General features: G+C 34.5%; 1 protein-coding gene across 1 annotated transcript; it reads left to right on the top strand.

Moving 5' to 3' along the window:
- The first annotated feature begins 8,930 nt into the window (after positions 1 to 8,930).
- LOC118581523 (olfactory receptor 6F1) lies at positions 8,931 to 9,857 on the top strand. Its single transcript, XM_036183723.1, has one exon. It carries the CDS (start codon positions 8,931 to 8,933, stop codon positions 9,855 to 9,857), a length of 927 nt encoding a protein of 308 aa, XP_036039616.1.
- The last annotated feature ends 4,824 nt before the right edge of the window (positions 9,858 to 14,681 follow it).

Raw genomic sequence — 14,681 nt, 5'->3', positions numbered from 1 at the left:
AGAAGCCCACTCATTTAATACTTCAAAACATTTAAAAAATGTGGCACATACACACAATGGAGTACCACTCAGCAGTAAAAAACAATGATATCATGAAATTTGCAGGAAAATAGTTGAAACTAGAAAATATCATCCTGAGTGAGGTAACCCAGACTAAAAAGAATAAACATAGTATGTACTCACTCATAAGTGGATACTAGATGTCAGGGAAGGGATGGCCAGAATTCAACCCAAAGCTCCAGAGAGGCTAGCTAACAGGGAAAGACCCTAGGAGGGACACATGGATGACCCAGCAAAGGAGAAGTGGATGATATCTACATGAGCAGACTGTGATACACCATAGGTTTTAGGATTTTTTTTTTAACTTTTATGTTTGGAAAAAGGGGAGTAAATCTATATCTAATTATTTACTGGTGCATTTATTTTGTTTCTTAGAAGACAAAGATATCAAGATAGTTAAATTGCTCTATAGTTTGTAAATTATCTGAACTACCTATGTGAATTCTCTCTTGGTTTCTATGAAATTCTTAGTTGTGAAGCAGAAGAACATTAAGTCCAGTGCATTCTGGAGATTTATCCAAACCCATAATAGAGTGTCAGAAAAGAACTGCAGAGTATCCCCAGACAGACACTGGAGAATTTATTATGTTGCTATATGATTTATATGTGTCTCTTTGTCTAATGTCTGTAATTCAGGTACTTTTCACCTCTAATTACATGAAGGCAAATGCTTTCCATATGAGGCGATAGAGAATCTTTGGAACCCATTATAATTATAGCAGAAATCACTTTGACTGATTTTTCCTGGTTTATTCACTAGTGTCTTCAATGGCAAAGACTATTCCTTACTATGTGTTATCTTCTGGAGACTCTTTTCCATCATATTGAGCCTTGCCTCTAAGAAAAAAGATTCAGTTTTCTATAAATTTTCTATGATTCTGTAGACACAGCTTGTAATGTCCCATCATCAGTTTGACAAAGCACTACTGTCAGAGTATCCTGGGCATCTTTGTCTAGGATATAATGAGGCAAACACCTATTCTTTTCAATGAATCAGAAGATAAAATGATTGAGCTTTCTGCTATATGCTCTGAGCTCATTAAACCAACTCCCCACTCGCTTGCACTTGAGAAATGTGAAATTCTGTAAGGCCTCCAACCAAAGGCAAATATATCACCTTACACTGATCAAACTTTACCGGTAAGCACACATTATGAGAATATTGCACCCACTGTCCTGAATCATTATTTCAATCACCATGCGTAAATGACTGTTTAATTCAACTTAAGTGCAATATCAGCACATGATTTTTAACAAAAAGAGGAGACAGAGAACCCTCACCACCCTAGACATACCTCTTAATCAACATTTGACAACCCATTAAAATCAAGTCTGTCTTTCACCTCATGGTCCTCACTTGCAAGGCCATAGACCCTGCTATTTCTTCATTTCTCATGACTTTCATTTCCTCAACTTTTGCTTACTTACCTTAATGCTTTTCTATATTATTTCATCACTGAAATCAAAAAAGGTATAAACAACATGGTTCAAATTCCCGGACTGACCTACTATACATTTTTGTAAGTTATCCACGACTTTAATAAAATACCTCTACTACTAGAGGGCTGATGAGTCCCTGTTTCGAGTTTGTATAATATGTCCTTAGTAAGTCAAATTCTCTCAACTTATTTTAACATGCTTCTCTGGCTGTGTCTGCTACTTAATTATTTGCTACTTGTTATGGATTTATGTTTCTGAAATCAAACTCAAACAGCACAAGTCAAATATGAGAGAAACCATTGATCTTGCTTGATTCCAATTTGACAAAAAATAGGATGGAGAGGGAATAGGAAGGTGGAACAAAATATGGAAGTAATAGGTGACTGAGAAATACTGTAAACCCCCTTGACTGTAGATTCTGTGTAACAAGTACACCATTCATATCAAAGTATGTAGTAAGTAAATAGTCTATAAAGAACACAATGTGTGGTATTTAAATGAGCCATAAAGAGGCTACAAGGCTTCAGGCATGTGACCATTGAAAGTTTGACTTTTTCACCAGCTTTGGCTCATTTCCAATCTTCTAAGTGCTTTTCTATCTTAAGAAAATTGTCTCTGTTTCTACTACTAACTACACATCCCTAGTCCAGTTTCCTGTTTCATGAATCAGCAATCTTAAAATAGAACTGGGTTTCATCCAGACAATGAACTATGACTTAAAGCAACTTTTGAGCTAGCAGCCAAATGTCTATTTTTTTTTTTACTTTTCTTTTCATATATTCTTCTCTCATATAACACATCTCAACCACATCTTACTTTCCCACCATTTCTTCCAGTCCTCACCACACACCTCTCCCCACACCTCCCCTCACATAGCCATATACTACTCTTTGAGTTCTCTTCAGAAAAGAGCAGGTCTACTAGGGTTATCAACTGAACATGGCATAACAAGATGCAATTAAAGTAGGCACAAATACTCATATCAAGGTTGGACAAGGCAACCAGATAGGAGGAAAAAGGTCCAAAATACAGGCAGAAGAGTTGCATTCCTCTTAGCTGCCCCACAAAACCCAGAGCTAAATGACAACAATATATATGCAGAGGACGTAGCAAAGACCCATGCAGCCTCCATGACAATTGCTTTAGTTCTTGTGAATACCTATAAGCCCCATTAAGTTGATTCTGTGGACCATGTTCTTATGATGTCTTTGACCCTGCTGGCTGGACAAGGACAATCTTCTCCCCCATCTGCTAGAGGGTGCTCCAAGGTTCAACTAACGTTTGACTATCAGTCTGTGTATCTTCTCTCATCAGTTGCCTGATGAAACTTCTCTGATGATGATTAGACTAGACATTGATCTTTGAGTATAGTAGAATATCATTAGGAATAATTTCATTAACTTTTTGCCAATTGTGTTGGATTCTGCCCTAGGTCTCTGGACATACAGTTCCAGTTTCTGGCCATTCAGGCAGTGTCAGCAACAGACTACCTCTCCTGGACTGTACCTCAAGTTGGACCAATAACTGTTTAGAGATCTAAACAAAGAATTTTCAATAGAAGATTTTTGATTTAATTAATTAGCCAGGAACTGTTTTTCTCTTTCCTTTCCTCCCTTCCTCCTAAAAGCAAAAACTAAACATAAATTCAAGGAAAAACTAAAAAGAAAAAAATACCAAAAGACAATAAAAAGATGATCTTCCACCCTCCTCATAAAAACAAACAAACAAACAAGATCAATGTCCATTTTGCATTGGCCAACTACTTAATGGGCATGAGGTCTGTCCTGGTGTGTGATGACTATACTCAAAGATACTTCTTTGGGGAAAAAATGACTTTCTCTTTCTCAGCAGGTATTGATAGCAAACAGTTTTTCAGTTAGGGGTGGTATTTTTGTGTCCACTTGTAATTCTAGTGCTGACAAGTTTGGACAATTTAAGAATAATTTTAAAGTAAATATATGCAAGATTTACTGAGCAATCAGTACTTTCTAGAAAAGTTTACAACCCTTAAAGTTTATTTCTTTTTATTTCAATTTTAAATGGGCAGGCATAACTGTTGAAATACAGATTGTCATCATTAAACATTGGAGGAGGGACTGAAAATATTGCTATTGGAAAAAGAGATGCTTAGTATTAGAGACCTATGCTTAACCCAAACACACAAATATTACTTCTTTGCTCTAGACACAAGAGAAAAAAATTGGAGAATGATTATTTAAAAGATACACATAGGAAATTCTGTAGAATATTTTGTTATACATCACTCTGAATGATATTTCTACAAAAATTACTTTGAAAATAATATTATTTTCATGTTATTACCAAACTCAAGGAAGTACCAGTCATTCTGTTTCTGGCACAGACAATTCTAGTGAGAATACAAATATGAGAATAAGTGGTATTGAATAAATATGGAAAATTGCCAAGAATTAGACATTTTCATAGTGGAATGCAGACTTTGGACATGTAGAAACATAGTCCTGGAGAAAGTCTAAAAAATATTTCACAAAAAGAACTTAATTTTAACTTTACAGCCACAGAGTTTTATAACAATGTTTTAATATTTTTCAGTATTGAATTCTTTTTCAGGAATAAAATATTCAAAGATAAATGAATAGTGAAATAAAAGTATTTTTAATACTTTTGGCAAGTGACTATAATTGTTACATTGATATTTCATATATTAATTTCAATTTCCTTCCTTAATTATTTTTAGGGTAGTGCTCTTAATTTTGATCATAGTCCTAAAATATCCAGTCTCACATACCATCACAGAATTACACTCCAACACCATTATTATATTTATTTTTTCTTTAGAAATGTCATACAATATAGTTTTATTATACTATTTCCTGACAACACCTCACAAATATATCCTCCTTACCATCTTAATTTCATGTTCTTTCTAAGAAAACACACACACACACACACACACACACACACACACACACACAAAACCAAAATAAAAAATGCACAGAAAAATGTTTTCTTATTATCATCTAAATTGCAAGATTTAATGAAGAAAAAATATTGCCTCATTTTATACATTTCTACAAATGATCACTACATTAAGAAACCAACAATTCTGAAATCTCCCATTTATGAAAGTTTAGCCAGTGGCCACAGTTTTGGACCTAAATGCCCAAGAGAGAAAATTAACTTCCTCCCAAAGGTTTCAGCTCTACATAGGCAGTTACTTAATAGAAAATTGCTTTCAGTAGGAAGCTCATTATGAATAAGTGAGGAAGAAGTCAAACAGCAAATTGGAAGTTCAACCTGAAAAACGATCAAAGGAAACTAAGAAAATATGGTCAGTTTCAAAGACCAGAAGATAGCATTTATCAAACAACAATGAATGCAAAAAGAAATAAAGCATATCATAGAATATAATATAATAACCATAAGGGATGAACAGAAGGGCATACACACACACACACACACACACACACACACACACACAGACAGAGAGAGAGAGAGAGAGAAAGAGAGAGAGAGAGAGAGAGAGAGAGAGAGAAAGAGAAAGAGAGAGAGAGAGAGAGATCAGTATAAAATGTAAAACGTAATCATGTAATTCTTTATACAAAGAAAATCACAAAGCAACAATAGGAAGGTGTGAGGTTGGAAGACAACGCATGGCCTTTATTAAATTTATGAAAGTAAGAATGTATACAATTAGGTAAGGAAATGTATTATATTGTATTCAGTGTATTATTGCCAAAGTTAGGTTTGTGTTGTATTGACAAATTTATAAGAAAAACACTGTAGCATTTAATTAATATCTCACATCTTTAAATCAGAAATACCCTAAATGTAATTACCTTTGGTAAAAAAAATCTATTTTTATAAAAGGTATTATCTTATATATTCAAAATTTGACCATTGTGCACATGAAAAATTTAAATTATAATATACAGTCAAAAACTGTTTAAAACACAATATATTTTCATAAACATATTAGTTAGTTTTAACTTGTTAACTAGTTTTAAAAATCAAAAGACATTTTAATTATAATATTTTAAATTTATTTCCTTTCCCTTCTCTCCATTTTCTCTGACAGGTACTTCTTGGTGCCCTAGGATAACCTTGAACTCAGAAATCCTCCTGCCTTAATATCCTGAGTGACATGATTTCAGATATCCAATATCAACATCATACATGGCTTTGGGTATCATGATGTAAGGTAATGGGTTTGTTTCATAATGTCATTTTTATATATACTTTGATCTTATTTAATCTTTCCTCCACTTTATTTCTTTATTCTCCTATCTCTTTCTTGTTGGCTGAATAGAGAAAATTCTTACTTAGGTGATCTTAGAATTAGTACTTGATCCTCCCAATGACAGAGCATTATACATAGGTCTTAAGAACATAGAAAATATATTCACATATCAAATAAATATTAGTTCATGATACTAGAAGAATACAGTAGCTTAATACAAATAAAATATGAAAAGGTCGTTTCATTATAAAGTGACAGAAATTATATTTGTTGTATAATTTTTATTCATTTAAATTATATCTTAAAATTAGAAAATGGATGATGTTGAATATATTTTGGTACATTCATAAATTTAGGATGATATCTATTAATGCAATAGATTTTCTTAATTATTTTGACAAGGAAATTGTACTTGCATGTATTAAAATATCACCTCTTTTAACCTAAGAATTTGATGGTAGAGAGATCTTGGAAAGATCTCTGAAAGTACCCGTTTAAACATGCTGTGACTCTGTGGCCAGTCCATTAGGAATAATTGTAAAAGAACTATTTTGGGAATTTCTTTGGCTTTTGTTTTTAATCATTATCTATAAAGTGTCAGGATGTCAACACAAACACAGCTCTCACTTCACTTGGTATAAAAGATAATTTTAGACAAAAATGAAAGACCACGACCTTTGAACACAGTTCTTCTTTGATACAAATATTGTCTCCCAATGTGGTAATAGTTTCTAAAGTTTTTTGCAATACAGAGCAAGTAACAAATAAAGGAATCTTTATGTATTTTTTTATTTGTATTTATTTATTTAGATAGTTTGAGACAGGGTTTCTCTGTGTAGCTTTGCACCTTTTCTGGAATTCAGTTGGTAGCCCAGGCTGGCCTCAAACTCACAGAGATCCACCTGGCTCTGCCTCTGGAGTGCTGAGATTAAAGGCGTGCACCACCACCACCTGGCTAAGGAATCTTTAAAATACATTGTTAGGAACATAAGTAGGCAGGTTAGAGCAACATGGAGACATCTTACTACACGCTTCAAATGTTGTCTGATGACATTCTTGGCCTTTGGGTTGATGGATGCTGAGCCTCTTCAAACATTTTTAAAATGATTTAACTGACAGTTACTAGAATGTTAGGTCAAACTAATCAGTAATACATGACTATGAAAAGGAGATAAGAATTGGCTAAGATAATTTGTCTCTGGCCCTGTAATGTACTTCTGTCTTAACACCAGATGTCCCAATGAGTCAACCAGTACTGTGTAGAATCTGTAACACAGCCCACTCCCCACCCTCACCAATCCTCAGTTCACAACAGCAGCAAATCCATGCTTAGAGATTTATAGATGATGTGAGATATGAATGAGTGACTGACTAACCAGCTTTTAGTTAACATTGTAATGCTCATGGTTGGCTTTCCTACAGCAAGAACAGATTAAAAAGAGAAAGTGTAAATTTAGCCTGTATAATGATATTTCTCATTAAAATACCACTTAAATATACTTAAGTTTCATGACATGGAATTAAAACCAAAATACCAAGAGAAATGATTCATGTTAATGGACTTCATCGTGGTGTATGGTGGGAAGAAAAAAGATATAATGATGATAAGCAGAGGGGAATTTAGTAGTTTGTTTATTGAGAATGCATTTGCTTACTTTGTGGGCTATCTCTTCACTGTGGGATACAAGCAAGAATCTCAACATTTGTGGCTTTTAAGGAGGTAAGAAGTTTAGCAAATGACCTCCCAATTCTTCAGTTTTCTGTATTGCTTTCATTTTTAAACACCCTTTGTGCCAAGGATTCATTTTTTTTTTCAGTTTTTGAGACAGGGTTTCTCTGTGTAGCATTGCACCTTTCCTGGGACTCACTTGGCAGCCCAGGCTGGCCTCGAACTCAAAGAGATCCACCTGGCTCTGTCTCCCAAGTGCTGGGAATACAGGTGTGTGCCACCACTGCCTGGCAAGGATCCATATTTTAGAGAATAATACTGTGAGACTTCACACCACTGGCATCTGTCAATATAAATTCAATTTGATGCTACTTTACTACTGTTTTAAAAATAGCAAGTGAATAATACCAGAGGTTCTCACTTTTGACTTAAGGGCAACAACAACTAAGCAATTGCTACCTTTACATACTATGACACAAATCAATCTGCAAAATGCACAGGTTGGCACATAGATAAGAACTGTCTTAACAATTTTGTGAATTAGCATTTTCCCCTGATCATCTTCCTTTATTTATTTTCCTCTTCTGGGTCAATGATAATATGTAAAGCCATTTTCATTCCACCAGAATAACTAATGATCTAATTATTATGTGCTTTACTACTGTAGTGTGAGAAAGTTAAAACTGTTTTTCCTGTGCCCGTCACAGATTCACTGACTGAAACTGTACAACTAGACAGAAAACAGGCTGGATTAACAAGGTGACCTCACACACAATGTGACAGACATAAGAAACAGGAGTGAGTTTCACATTTACTTGCTTATCCATGTTTATTGCTGAATTATTCACAATAGCTAGGAAGTGGAAACAACTTAAACTTGTATTTTATAAAGAAAGTTTCAAATGACTTTCTAGTCTTCACCTGCTCTCATTTACTGATGTCATTGATGTAGGAGTCCATTGTCTCACAGTTGTTCCATATGAATTTCATTTGATTTATTGCTACTGTCATCATCATCATCATAAAAAATAATATAGATCAGGAAAGATAAATATTACCCTTGTGCACTGAGCTGATGAATTATAAAAATAACTTGGGCTCTGTAACTGTCAATTGTAGTTCTGATTTAAGCTGTTAGGCAAATTTTTGAACAGTTAGAAGCTATTTATTTTTTCCATTGAAAGTTATTTTATTTTCCCATTTGCCACACACGCAGCAGTTAAAAATATAGTGCATGAGTCACCTTGAAATTGTTAACCTTATGAAGGCTTGAGATGGAATGAGGCAGGCAGTGGAAGGATTTAAATCTTGGAACTCAGTATAACCAAAAGCAATCTGTAATGTACCTATCATCATGACCTTAGTGAATACTCAGGAAATCTTTACACATTGATCTCCTACATTAGCTGACTGTAACAGGCAATGTTTCCTAGTCTAAATGTCAAGCTTTCATGAGTTCATTTCTTTTCATCTTTCTAGGACTGCTCTACCAGGCTAAAGACCTTGGTGAGGAAAGTCCGTTCCTGGTTTGAAATCAGCAGGATGACCACAGAGAATGTGACTCTAGCCCAAGACTTTATTCTCTTGGGCTTCCCTGGGCCTCAGATCCTCCAGCTTTCTCTTTTCATGCTGTTTCTGGTGCTGTATCTCCTTACCATTTGTGGTAACATGGCAATCTTGCTATTGGTCAGTACTTCTCACCAGTTACATACTCCTATGTATTTCTTTCTGAGCAACTTGTCATTCTTGGAGATCTGGTATACCACAGCTGCAGTCCCCAAAGCTCTGGCCATCCTGGTGGGGAGAAGCCAGGCCATATCATTTTCAGGGTGTCTTTTGCAAATGTACCTCGTTTTCTCACTGGGTTGCACAGAATACTTCCTCTTGGCAGCCATGGCTTATGACCGCTACCTTGCCATCTGCTCTCCTCTACACTACCAGGCTATAATGAACAGTCTATTGTCAGCCCAGCTGGCTCTTAGCTCCTGGATTTGTGGTTTCCTGGTCATATCTGTGCCAGCAGCCCTCATCAGCACCTTGTCCTTCTGTGGACCCCATGCTATCAATCATTTCTTCTGTGACATTGCACCCTGGATTGCTCTGTCCTGCACTAATACAAAGGCAGTGGAAACAGTGGCTTTTGTGATAGCCTTTGTGGTTATCCTGAGTTCCTGCCTCATTACTCTTATTTCTTATGTCTACATCATCAATACCATCCTGAGGATACCTTCTGCCAGTGGCCGAAGCAAGGCATTTTCTACCTGCTCCTCTCACCTTACTGTGGTGCTTATCTGGTATGGGTCTACAATTTTCCTCCATGTTCGGACCTCCATCAAAGATGATTTGGAGCTGACAAAAGCTGTCCATGTCCTCAATACAGTGGTAACTCCAGTTCTAAATCCCTTCATCTACACCCTTCGAAACAAGGAGGTCAGAGAAACTCTCATGAAGAAATGGAGAAGAATGTGAACCACCTGCAGTGCCATGGACATATTGTGAATCATCCCCTTCACTGATACAGGGATTGACACTTTTTAATATATTTTTTATCACTTACATGAAAATTTAATGAAGTTATGTGTAATGTATAAAGTTTGAAGTTAGAAATGTTTAAACAAAAGTATAACAAAAATGAGAATGTAAATTTATTTCAAGATATAATTTGCTATTTTAATGAATATAGTAAAATACTTACAAATTTGAAGCTGATAGCCATGAGGTAAAAAATTAACATTGCCGGGCAGTGGTGGCACATGCCTGTTTTCCCAGCGCTCAGGAGGCAGAGCCAGGTGGATCTCTGTGAGTTCGAGGTCAGCATATGCTACCAAGTGAGTCCCAGGAAAGGTGCAAAGCTACACAGAGAAACCCTGTCTCGAAAAAAGAAAAAGAAAACATCACAAGGATATGAACAGAACATGTCAAAATACCACTGATAAGATGTAGATGAACAGGTTCATATGAAGTTATAATATACTTTCAAATTCCCTGTATGGTAATACACAAGCATTACAGCAGAAAAAATAATGATTATTTCCAAGGCAATAGATTTCAAACAAACAATACTTTTAAATGAAAAATGATTAATACCCTTGCAATTAAATATCAGTGTATCTTTCTCTACCAAACCTACAGAAGATAAAAATTAATGAAAAAAATTATTTTATGTATTATTTTGTTCAAGACTGGGTTTAGAAATATTCTCAGTCTACCTTTCCACTGACAGTTTTACAATGGAAAGGAAACATGAAAAGAAAACCAAAAAAAAATTTAAATGTATGTGCCCCATTGTGATATAAATTACCAGAATTCTGAGGTAAGTCTTTTTTTCTGGAAAACGAGTGCTTCCTTTGGTGGTAGAATTCTGGTTACCAGCCCTGGGGTATAGTTCCCTGTTAGGAGTCTAATATTTTGAGCCTTTGTAATAATTCCTCTTGTTATTTCCCCATTCCTCAGTCTCTGGGGTTTGGAGTATTGTGCCACCTTTATCTGTGAACCAGTACAGGTTTTATGAAATGCATATGAAATAAAGAAGCAAAAATAAAGAGACATATATCTCTGAAAGAAACACCATGCACAAATTTTTTAGGAGGCAGCCAGGATGTTGTGAGATTAGAAGAACTTTAGTGCCAGGAGGCCGGACATTAAATATTCTTTCTCTATAACTTTTGTATTTACTCACTTGCAGAAGGGCTGTTACTTCATTGGTGACGCCATTTTTTGTTGTTGGTTTTTGAAACATTCTCTGACTGTGAAGTCCAAGCTGGCCTCTCACTGCTTTGGTCCCATCATGACTTAGGCATTAAACAGGCTACAATCACTAACAATTATTTCCCATTCTACTAACTTAGAAGATGATCATTTATCCAAGTCATAGTGGTGGATGCCTTTAATCCTAGCATTTGAGAGGCAGGCAGATCTCTGAAAGTTCAAGGTCAGTCTGTTCTACAGAGTAAAGTCCAGGGTGGCCAGCACTAAACAGAAACCATGCCTCAATTTTTTTTTAAAGATACCCATTTAAAAGACATTAAGACAGATAACCATTATTAAATATTTTGTTTCTTCAGTAATGAAAATCTTATACCTAGAAAAAACCAAGAAAATGTCTTGAGCTTAATGGTTATATTAATATCTCATTTAAATTTGTAGATCCTTGTCCCCTTACCATTTTGATGGCACAAGACCTACATAAGATCAAGCCAATCAACATTTCAGCATGTGAGAAGAGCTCCCAAGTCTCACATCTAGCTGAAATACTGACAGATGTGGATGCTATGAAAAAGGAAGATCTTTTTTTTTTTTAAGGAGTGTGGTTCAATGTCATCTGTAATACTGTTACAATTTATAGATAAATATAAAACAAACAGAAAATTTGAATATAAAATTGCTGATGTTTCTTTGATATGTCTTTTAAACACTGAAGGAACAGAAGCATAACTCTATGTATTACATCTATACCTACTTTTTTTTTTACATGACGTTTTCTTCCCAAAATAAATATAAAGAAATTTACTAATAATTTTAATTGGGTTATTTGTTTTCTTGATATCTAGTCTTTTGGATTCTTTATAAATTTTATGTATTAGCCTTTGACCATATGTGTACTTGGTTTAAAAAATAGTATTTTTCATTCTGTAGGCTGTCCTTTTTTCTGAAAGACTATCTTTTGTTGTGCATAAGCTTCTCAGTTTCAAGAGGTTCTGTTTAACTGTTCACCTTAGTGCCTTTGTTGATGGTTTTCTGTTCAGAAATTTTTTGCCTGTGCCAATGAGTTCAAGGCTATTTCTCACTTTCTATTTTGTGAGGATCAATGTACAAAGTTTTATTTGCAGGACTTCGATTCATTCAGAGTTGAGTTTTATGCAGGGTGATGATGATAGATATATTTGGATTCTGCCAAATGCAGCCTTCCAGTTGGGCCAGCACCATTTGTTGAAGATGCTCTTATGCAAAGTGTATGTTTATAACTTTGTTAAAAAGCAGTTGTTGATAGGTATGTGGATTTATGTTTGTGTCCTCAATTAATTTTATTGACTAATATATCTTTTTCTGTGCCAATACTATGCTGATCTTATTCATTTATTCATTCATAAATTCATTCACTTATTGGCTTATATCTATTTATTTATCTATGTATTTATTTATGTATTTGTTTGTTTATTTATTTATTGGTTTTTAGAGACAGGGTTTCTCTGTGTAGCTTTGTATCTTTTCTGAAACTCATTCTGTAGCCCAAGCGGGCCTGTAATTCACAGAGATATGACTGCCTCAGTCTCCCGAGTGCTAGGATTAAAGGAGTGTGCCACCAACTCCCCAGCTGCTGATTTTATTAACATAACTTTCTAGTATAAGTGGAAACTAGGGATAGTGATACTGCCACAGTTCTTTTATTAAACAGAATTGTTTTAGGTATACCATGTTTTTGTTTGTTCATTTGTTTATTTGTTTCCCTATGAAGCAGAAAACTATTTTTTTCAATTTATTTGAATAATTATGTTGACAATTTGATGAGGATTTAATTAAATGTGTAGAATGCTTAGGCTAGGATGGTCATTATCACTTTAAAAAGTGTCCAATCTCATTAGCCAGCAGGGAAACAAAATGTAAAACTACTTTAGATTGTGTCTCATTACAAAGATAATTTCTACTAAAAGTTAAATGACAGAAAATAAGATGCTGGCCAGAGTGTGAGGAAAATTTTCTTTCCTTATTCCTTTCCTTATTCACTGTTGGTAAAGCAATGACCAGTAATATGTTCGGAAATGTTTCCATTTAGCAATACTGATCAAACCAGAAAACCATAGTCACAGCCACAATAACTTCATCTTTAACTGTTTTTCTGGATAATTAGAAGTTTTTAAAGAAATTTTTTAAAGTGTGGCTCTATATAAAAGTTTAATTCATTCTGTTACAACTTGACATGTGTTCATAATGCCTTCTGGTTACTCTTGTACCTTACTTTCTTTATCTACCTCCTACCCCCTGTCCACCACCCCCATGCACTACAAGTACCTTCTCCATATTTATATCTTTGTGTTTTGTTTCATGAACCACTAAAATTAACCTCAATTCTGATGTTTGATCATGAGTCTTATTGTCCATCTTAATTTGGGTAGCTAGCAACAACTACACTACATCTTTAATGTTGGGATTGTTGAAAGTTTTTCTCCCATAATAACTAGCTCTTTACCTTTTCAATTTGTGGACTTTCAAAATAGTAAATGAGTAAAATGTTGCATTAAACATAAATATTTAACTTGATTAAACATAATTATTATTGACATAAAAATGCAATGAACAAAGTAAAATCAATTGGAAGTATCAACAGAGAAAATAGTGAAGTGAAGCATGATTCTATGAATGCAAAGATGGAGTTTGAAAGATTATAGTCAAGAATAAAAGAAAAGCATAACCAGAAAGGAAAATCCTTATCATACAACAACCAAAGTTTAGAGGCTCAAGTACAGACCTTAAGGCTCAAAACCTCATTTATAAAAATAGAAGAAAATTTCTCATCTCTGAGACATATATGGGAAGATATCTACACGGAGAGTTAAAATCAATAAAGTGTAGAATTTCAAGGTATAAATCTGTATGTAGTGCTCCTAAATATTAACAATTGACTATCAGTAAAGAACTCAAAATACAGACACAGCTATAAATGATTACAATATTTAGAAATAATTTTAACATAGGAAGTCAAATAAATGATACAAAATTATGTAAATCTGTGAACAAATTGACAAAGGCCTAAGTAAAGGAAAGATACAGTTTTTTAAATAGAAGAATTAATGTATTGCAAATCTCTTACTATCAAAGGCAATCTAGAACTTCAATATAAATTTTATAAGAAATTTCAGTAAAGTTTTAATACAAGTAAAATTATTATAATATTGCTCTGTACTCATACACATACACACACACACACACACACACACACACACACACACACACACACATACAAATATTCAAAGCAATGCTGAACAAGACGACAAATATAGCAGCATCACCTGCTTTCAAATTATGTTACAAAGCTATAATAACCAAAACAAAATACAAGTGGCAGAAGATTTACATGTTGATATCTACAGCAAAGCAGAGAGCTCAGAACTCAAACCACATATTTGCATAGAGAATGTAAGTGTCAAAATTTCAGGGCATTTGTGCTGTTAGAAGCTACTTGATGATGTCTTACCAACTTGACTCCCTAGTCATAAGCCAGACAATGACATTTATAATGGACACATTAAGTAGACATAGTACAGCTTGGTAGGCCTCATTCCTACAAAAAGAACC

Source organism: Onychomys torridus, chromosome 1 (genome assembly GCF_903995425.1).
Source record: "Onychomys torridus chromosome 1, mOncTor1.1, whole genome shotgun sequence".
Lineage (NCBI taxonomy): Eukaryota > Metazoa > Chordata > Mammalia > Rodentia > Cricetidae > Onychomys > Onychomys torridus.
Note: the sequence above shows the minus strand (reverse complement) of the source record. Positions and strands in the feature narration are given on the sequence as shown.